Source organism: Blennius ocellaris (genome assembly GCF_963422515.1).
Source record: "Blennius ocellaris genome assembly, chromosome: 12".
Taxonomy (NCBI): Eukaryota; Metazoa; Chordata; class Actinopteri; order Blenniiformes; family Blenniidae; genus Blennius; species Blennius ocellaris.
Window position 1 is genome coordinate 5,640,613 of NC_137661.1, and position 9,610 is coordinate 5,650,222.

General features: G+C 38.7%; 1 protein-coding gene across 1 annotated transcript; it reads right to left on the minus strand.

Moving 5' to 3' along the window:
- Positions 1–1,226: 1,226 nt before the first annotated feature.
- Positions 1,227–8,895, minus strand: LOC308137111 (5-hydroxytryptamine receptor 3A-like; the record flags this gene model as incomplete). The annotated part of the gene is made up of 6 exons (XM_080505685.1): positions 1,227–1,513; positions 1,641–1,850; positions 2,417–2,627; positions 7,175–7,404; positions 7,625–7,810; positions 8,709–8,895. 6 exons carry the CDS (start codon positions 8,893–8,895, stop codon positions 1,227–1,229), a joined length of 1,311 nt encoding a protein of 436 aa, XP_080361811.1.
- Between the last annotated feature and the right edge of the window lie 715 nt (positions 8,896–9,610).

Below are 9,610 nucleotides of genomic sequence, written 5' to 3' on the forward strand. Positions count from 1 at the left end.
TGAGAATGACATCCTGCTATACTGTACATATTAACTCTTCCAGTCAGATTTCCAGGTCGAATCCAGAAGCTACAGATTACACACAAATGCTCAGGCTTGTGTTGAACATTACTGCCACAATTTAATGTGGGCTGTGTGAAGCAGACATACAAGTACAAGGCTTGCGGACATTTCACTGGTGGAAAGGGAAGTGGCTGGCCTCACGAAGCATTTCCTTCTGTCCTACAACAATTTGGGGGCTCAAAGCATTATTATGCCACCACATGAACACTGTGAGGCAAGTCTCCAGTTGTTTGGTTGGCAGCTATGAGGACGACAACAACTCAGGAAGTATTTTCAAACATGTCAGCCATCTCTCCGGTGCCCTGCGGTGTTGCACATCATATTGCTTGACAAAGGAGACAAGGAGTTCAGCTCTGATTCAGTGGAGCAGGTGGCACTCACCGAAACTTGAGTGGATCTCGTCTGTTGGTGCTCCACTCAGAAACGGACAGAGAAAAACATGCCAGATGTTTAGTCGAAAGAAACATCCTTATAAATGTCAACAGAAAATACGTATTTTGAAAATAAAACAAGAGCTGCAAAACTAAATTGTCGTTATTCTTTTTTTTTAACACCTAAAAAGAATGAGAAAGTGTAGATTTTACAATAAAAAGGAAAAAAGGAATTAATACCATATTTTTTTAAGTTTATTAATACAACATTTTGTTAAGGTGTGTATATTTCCAATTTCAATAAGTTATTTATTGTCATTGTATCAGAGATTCCATATCCAGAATCAACCAGGAAGGTTCAAACCAACATGCTAAGAAGATGGTGTTGAATAATGAGATATATGTAACTTTAAAATGACTCATTGACCATGAAACACTCATTAGCTTTTAATCAAAGAGTCTAGACAGCCCCATGACTCATTCAAACAAAAGTACCATAAAACAAACTAACAAACAAACAGACACGGTGCAACTGGTGCGTGTAGCATTCAAATAAAAGATGAACATAAGAGAAGTGAATGAACTGTTAATGCTTTTCACTCTCTGCTGCTGGTCCACACTATTGTCATGTTGACTATGAATAAACTGAATATTTAAAAATGTCTAAGACTATATAGACGAGCTGTTTCAGGCATTGTTTCAAATATGACTGTAAGCATACGTTGTATAAAGCAGACGATAATGAAGGAAAACAGGGGAGAAGGCGTGAGCGAAGAGAAAAGACATGAGGACTCATGTGGGTGTTCTGTAGGAGTTCGCCCACAGGATGATGATGGTAACAAAGCTGACCGATATGAAGAGGATATAAAGGATGAAGAGCAGGCGGTCGATGACAAAACCCACACGGACCCATTCTTCTGCGCCCTTATTCCCATTCAGCTGCTGCTCCAACTGAGGGCGGATGGCCTGAAGGGCCTGACTAAGACTCCTCAGCTCCTGCAGGGCCTCGTCTCCATTCAGTGAGGACTCCTGCTCTGGAGTTTCACTTTCCTGAGCCACGATAGAAGAAACCTTCATTTCTACGGCAGAGGAAAGAAGAAACGAACATGTGGGAGGAAAAAAAAATAAAGTCTTGGGCTCTCCATGGACACAACGGCACAAAATGTTCTGGACGCACAAAATCGCATCCCCATCATGGAGTCTCACCTCGTGCTGAAGGATTCGAGATCACAGTGTCTTCCTGGTCTTTAGACTTTGGAGGAAGACATACGAGTCGCCCCAGAAAGTGGATAAATATCACTCCGATCCAGCGGGGGACTGGAGGGTACCGAGCAGAGCCGCAAATGAGGTTGGTAATGACGATCGTTTCCAACAGACTGGCCACCATCAGAGCCAGGCAGAGGGTCAGGAACACATCTGTAGAAATAATGATAATAGTTCCCTGATTCAGCAAACACAGGCTAAAATGAGAAGACAGAGCATGAAATGGACAAAATGACTCAAAAGAGACAAGATTTTTCTTGACTTTCGCAGAGTATGACGAATACAAAAGACAATAAGTCAATGAAATCCAGGAAATGCTTGATTTTAACCTTACGAATACGGTCTTATCCACTTTTCAGTCAATATAGAGAATTTAGTAAGACGCAGTTGTTTTTTTATGCATTAAGCCAGCATGCAATAACAACGCTCACTTGTCTCTTTGCATTTTTTTTTATATCACGTCGTGTCAGAGTTACCACACACAGCACTGTTTGCTTGTAGAATATATTCTAGGTTTTCCGGTGTTGTTATTTCTTCTGTCATCCATTATTTATATCTGATGAACTATAATGGGAGTGCTCAAGTGATAGTCCTTTTTTTTTACTGTGGATTTTTCTTAAGGTTGATTTCAAACATGTTTCATATGATTCTTGGACTTGAACCTTGAAATCCTGAAATGCAAAATCAAATGAATCTCCTTCAAGGCATTATGCTCTGACTTATGAGAGGTATGGTGTTTCCAGAGACGGGCAGCATGTCGTTCATGCTCAGCAGGAAGACGGTGTAGCCCAGGATGAGAGTCATCTTGAACAGAGATCGGTCCACAGTTTTGGGAGGCAAAATGAAGCTGAAGAGGTCCACCGTGATGAGGAAGCAGCTGGGGATCAGGAGGTTCACTACGTACAGAGTGGCCCGCCGCCGCAACGCGATCTGCAGGGGAGTGATGTCACATATGGAGAAAGCCGTCAGTCCTACAGTATATCTTCTCTGCTTCTTGCAGCTCATCTTATACGGTATGCAAAGCTTTTCTGTCACTTTTTCTAGATTTTTATGGATTTAAATCACAAAGTTTAATTATGGACACGTGTGAGTATCTGTCGACGGTCATTGAATACTTTATTTTAAGCTGTAATGCTCAAGTAATATTTATAAGTAAGAGTTTTGAGAACTGCCTTTACTGTAAATGTTAGAAGTATCTTTATTATGGGTGCAATCAGGGGTGACATTTTTCCTGGCTTGCCTTTTCTCTTGTTGTCTATTGTTGTTCAACAGGCTTTCATTTCCCGTAGGTTGAGGGTTTGGAACCGTTGTATATCAGTGGATCTTGTTGCTTGTACACTGCTTTTCCTTCTTTGGCCTAAGTTTGATCTACATTGACCACAACAGATTGGTGAAACACCACATGAGTTTTGTATCATTTTATAGATTATCTGATCTAGTTGTCTCACCAGGATAAAGACTAAAATTGAATATTTAGTTCATCTTATTGGTGCATATGTATATATCATACAGGTACAGTTACACTCTTTGCACATCAGAGGAATAGTTCAAGAATATCCTCTATGAATATCTGTTTTCAAATACAAAAACGGATTATTTGTTTTTGTTTTATTTAAGCCTGAAATCCTGTTTTGGGACGTGGTAATAAAACACTTGACATTCTCGTTCCCTGTATCCGTCTTATATGAGAAGTTGAAACGGTGCAATAATAAACATCAAATGATTCAATTTCTTACAAAAAAGCGAAGCTCATCATACATTAGTCCATTTCCAGACGCGAGCTCAAAAACCTTTGCGTTGATTCCAATCAATTCCCATTCTCCCATGGTTGTCATCACATCTTTAGAGCGTTGGAATATTTTGTTTGCTGAGGCCAGGAGTTCCATCTGCACCTCGTCCCCTGAAGGGAACGCATTGGAAACTTTAGCAAATGAAGCTGCTGTTCATATAAATCACCTTTCGACGGCACAGTCATGTTGAAAACGGCTGTTTTACAGTACATATTAGTATGAAATGGTCGAATGGACAATTTCTCACTCACTGCTGTGTAAGTAGGGGTTGAAACTCAAAGAGCAGTTCTGAATGTCGAATGGAAAAGCATAGATGTCAAGTCTGCAGGAGCTGACGACTCTAACAGGCTGGTCATCAGCCACCCAGCCGTTATGATGCAGGTAGGTGTAAGGGACAAACTGAGCAGAGTTCTTCTCCATGCTGCAGTAAAGATACAATACAGTCAACGTGGTCCATTTTAGGGAGGGTTTGTGCAAAATTTACCAGAAGTCATCAAAAAGAGGAAATAACATGGATACTGTCCTGGAAGTGAGTTGGAATATTGTTTAACTGGTCTACAAGCTGTTACATTCTGGATGGAGATGATTGATAATCACTTATTGGTAAATCCCAGACTTCACTCTTACTGTGATTCAACTAACTAGATACCTCTGTTTAATACTTCTCTTAATAACATGACTGATAGAAATATGTGACTCGCACCCTTCTGCTCTTGGCAGTGATGATCCATAAACTGATTATAACTATAAACTTCATAATGTGTGTTTTTTTTTAAATGATTCTTTTCAGTGTGTGCATTCCATGATGTGATTTTCAACTAACAGCTGGATTTATTGAGTAAATCAGTCTTTGACTGACCCAAAGGGTTGGCTGCTCAGCTCATGTGTCTACAAACAACACGACTATTTGCTGAATTGAGAAAATGACCTTCCCATTACAGTTATCAAACAGTGATGGACATGGCTTCATATGATTATACTGTTCATCACACTTGTTTATCAATGTTGCCAAACTGGAGCTGACGACAAGAGTCAGTGTTTTACTAATTAATGTGACACACTGGACTCACAATATAATGAAATCACTCGATTGTCAAATTTGTTGGTGGGTTTAAAAGTTTGTTTCCTTGTTATTTTTGGCATTCAGATCAGTGTGACGTGCCGACTGAACTGCCTTGCTACAAAAACTTACAATTCATTGATGACGACGTCCGGGACCCAAAGCAGTTTTCTTGGAACTGTAATGTACCGAGCACCACAATTTTCTGGATCCCACCTCACAAATTCATTTCTCCATTTCTGCAACACAAATCATACAGATACAATATATTTTCCTTAACTGCGACTCGTTTATTAAAACTTTCAAGTCCATAGTTTGCATCGTCTTGTTTCTAGCTGCAGCAAATGGTCCATGCTTTCTAGGTGCTGGTACGGTAAATGGTTTGTGCCGTGATCCAAGCTGTGAACTTTTTTTTCTCTCGACTCTCAAAGTCTGGCTAGAGGTGAACGATTCCATCATCAATGCAGGTCAAGTGATTAGACTTACTAATGTTTGCCAGATGAAAGTTGTCAGGACTTGGGCCTTCTCATCCTGAAACAAGATTACATCTCATAATTAATCATTTATTTAATGTGTCACTTTTGCCACTACAAGTTTTTTGCAAAGACATCCTTCCAAAACATGAGATAGAATCATATTTTCATATATTTATGCACCAAACAAACAAGCACACACATGCAGGCATGTACACAAATATATAGAGTCAAACCTCAATATTTCATTAGTGTTATATTTGTGCAGTGTCACTTACAACTCCTAAGATGCCAAATAGAATGAAATCAATGGTGACGTTGGTTGTGGTTGAAAAGTCTCTGACGGGTCTGATAGCACTCAAGTTGAACACTGGTTTGAGGGCCTCCAATAATGCCGGTGTGTCAGGATGAGAGCAATTCAGCATTGTGCCACTGGATGGCGCTAGAGAAGAAAATGACAAAAAAACTTTGAGATGATCGCCTGTAAACTGCATGTAAAGACTTCTCAGATATATATCAGATCTTACAAGAAGAGTTACAACAGATTAGGTTGTTTCAAGTATAATTTTGTCGGTAAGCTGCTAGATATAGCTTTATGAATGGAAGCTCACAGAATTTGGAACCCTTTAAGCACGAGATGAACCAGAGAGTGACCAAATTCCTAACATTAGCCTGAAATCTGTTATCTTTGATGGATGTATTAAAATGATGTACCTGTTTCCAGTTACAAATTTAAAGCTCCCAGATCAGACCAAAGGATGCACTGAGTTCACGTTTCATAGTTTTTCTCATGTCTCATTTGCTTGATGTGCACAGTGCACAATAGTCACACTTCTTCAATCGGTATAAAATATGTGAACATCATCTTGTTCGGCTCAGTATTTTCCAGACCTCCTCAGAGAAAGGTTCAAACGTTTTTTTTTTTTTTTTTTACATTTTAGATAAATATGTGTTTCATGTATATTCGGTTGCAGTCTAGGAAGTGTACTTACCACACATGAGCACAGAGACGAAGACGAATAGAAGCTTAGAAGACTTGACTTTCAGCAGGCCGCACTAAAAACATTAACATCGAGTCAAACGTGATTAAATTCAAAGATGCTTTGCTGATAGTGAGGGCTGTCCTTTAAACATCGTCAGGGATCATATCGAGATTTTTACACAAATCACTTTTGCATTCATGTAAAAATCCTTGCGTCTTAACACGAATGGTCTTTCTGGGACACTGTGGGTCTCTGTTTTAACACAACGTCTGAAATTTAGCTTAAATCAACAACTCTAATGTTGAATATGTACCTTTTTGTCCTGATGGACAGGTGAAGGGAGCTTGAAAACAGATGTCTTTTATTTTGCAAACAAGTTGTGTGGATTTAATATTCAAGACACAATGCTGCCAGAGTGGCAAACTTCAGTAAAAGACCTCACTGATTTATTTGAGGAGAACAGAGAGATGTTCTTGCCCACTTGCTCTGAAGTACAGAAAACCCCTTTTTGTAACTATTGGTTTTTTGTTTTTTTTAAAGCTGCTTGTTAAAAGTTTTGATTAACAGATTAAAAATAGACTTTTCAAGCTCAATAACATTCTTTGAAGTCAGTGTTTAGTGTGTTGTTATTACAAAACTCATGAAATGAACCGGTGAGAAAGTCTCTGCTGTTATTTTACCATGAAATAAAATGTTTTTGAGAGGCTTGTTCATTAGCTGAGCGTCATGCAGCGTCGCTACAGAATTTGACCTTTTAATAACACAACATTAAAAACTTCAGGAGATAATAAAACGACAAACATCCGCGTTTGAAATGAATGTCAATCGAAAACTGAATGACATTTTCCAAGTAATTTTATTTTGTTTAAGATTACACAGTAAAACACAAACATCTTACAAACTATTTCTGTTTGATTAGTGGAGATATTATAAAGGCCAATGTATTCACTGTAAAATCTAATAATTCTAAGACTTCTCATGAGTCAAACTATTATAACTGTCAATACAATGACTCAGCACAATATCAGTATCCTGGACATGTTTGGGCTCCGGAAAACTAATTCAAATTTAACAAACATTTATATTGAAGTGGAGCTGCTTGAAAACAAATAGCAGATGCCTGTTAACCATAGGAGTTAACCCAGATAAGGATGATCGTAATGAAGCTGACTGTAATGAAGAGGATGTAGAGGCCAAACAGCAGGCGGTCTATGATGAAACCCACCTGGATCCACTCTTCTTCACTGTCGCTGTGGTTCAGCTGCTTCTCCACCAGAAGGCGGATGCTCTGCAGGTCTTTGCCCAGGCTCCTCAGCTCCTGCACAGCTTTGGCCTCCTCCGCCAGGCTCCTCATTTCCTCAGTAGTTTCATTCTTTGCCACCACCGTCTTGGTCTTATTTTCTATTTTTTAGGTAATAAAAATGTTAAAATAAGAGAAATGACACTACAATACTTTTTTTTCAATTGGTTCACCCCAGAGTTGTATCTTAATTTCATTTTTTTAATCTTAAATACAGCGTCAATCATTTTACTTCATCTTTCAGTTGGTATGATCAGTCTGTATGATTTTTCCCTTTCAGAGGTACAGCGTTCTCTGTTAAAGTATGTATAAACTCCTCACCAAAATGTTGTGGTTGCTTGCTCCGTTGTGGCAGGAAAACAAAGGAACCCAGGATTTGAAGGATGAGCAGACGGACCCAGTTCGGGACGGGATCGAAGTCGGCAGCACCAGACAACAGGTTGGTGATGATGATCGTCTCCAGGAGACTGGCGACCATCAGAGCCAGGCAGAGGGAGAAAAACACATCTGGTGCGGAGGAGGAAGAGAGAAGCGCTGAAATCACTGAAATCCACAATAAATTCTTGTCAGAATGTACTTGACTGCATATCTTTTAGAACACGCAACGCACACATACTGTAAAATTGGGAGCGTGTGTCAAGTGATCTTTGGACTACTCATTTGGATGAGTGTCGCTTTTTTGTATTTTGGTCATTCTGTTTGGTTCTCTTGTTTGTTTTTTTTATACATGTTTCGCAAACGTGTGTAAACAAACAAATAAATGAATGAACAAATGAACGAACAAACAAATAAATGAATTAATTAATAAATATATATATATATAAATAAATAAATAAGTGTATGTTTTGTTGGTTTTTTTTATTTAAAGCTTTTTTTTTATTAATTCATTCATATTTTATTAGCCTTGATATCAACAAGGAGTATTAATATATGTCACCATGCAAACTATGACTATACCAAGAAATAACAAAGTAAAAAAGCTTCAGAATAAACCAAATTACTGGCTCTGATGATCTCAAATTAAAGCTGGAACACCAGATCACATTAGATTTTTACACAATGTATGGGCTTGTTTTTGTGTTGTTTTAGTATTTATAACCCCCCCCCAAATCCTCAAAGAGTAAAATAGAATTAATTGTTTCATTGAATTAACTGCTCTTATGTAAAATGCCTTTAAATATATATATATATATACATATATATGTGTGTGTGTGTAATTTTCTTTGGAATAATATTATTAATATTATTATTGTCTATTTAGATTTCCATGCCAAGAGATTATAAAACAAAATTCACTCATCACAGTAGTTCTGCTTTTGGAAGTTGTTTCTGATCAACTCTAAACACAAACACCTGTATTGTGATATGCATCACTGCAGGTAATATTCCTGGATGAACTACTGACTTATGAGAGGTATGGCATTTCCAGTGACGGGCAGCAGGTCATTCATGATGAGCAGGAAGACGGTGTAGCCCAGGATGAGAGTCATCTTGAAGGAGGAGCGGTCGACGCTCTGCGGTGGCAACAGGAAGCTGAAGAGGTCCACCGTGATGAGGAAGCAGCTGGGGATCAGCAGGTTCACCACATACATAGTCGCACGACGCTTCAGTCTGATCTGTGACCAACACAAAAAGACAAATTAAAAAAAAATTGATCTTGAAATATTTGTGACATAAATTCTATAAATCTATAAGTCCGATCGGTTTCAGTTACTGAGGTGTACAACTCACATGAAATGCCAGGGTGTCAATAAATATATTGTCAGTCAAATTGTTGTCATGAGCAGTGATTTCCAGCAGCTCCCATTCCCCCAGCGTGGTCATCACACGCTTGGAGCGCTCAGTGATTTCTGTCACAGTTTTCCCGAGGAAAACCTTTATGTCGCTTGCTGCAGGGAGAAAACTACAAGTTAAGCTCAAGAAAAATCCCCAAAGAACCATTGTCATGAGTTGAAATATTGATATTTAATGATGTTTCTATACCAAAGTGGGTGTAGGAGTTGAAAGTCAAAGTGCAGTTTTGAATGTCGAAGGGGAAGGTATAGATATCCAGGTTACAGGAGCTGACGATTTTTACAGGGTGAGCGTCATGCACCCGGCCATCATTGTAGAGGTACACGTATGGGATGGATGGGGCTGTGTTTTCATTCATACTGCAAAACAAAGCATAAAGATCGGGAAATTGCACTTTTATACAAAGTAATAACACCGAAGAGTCTGTTGGAATTTCTGCGTTGACATATTTCTCAATAAATTGTATGGATCATGTAGTGACCAGTTATTGAGATATTATAAGTACCATTAAGC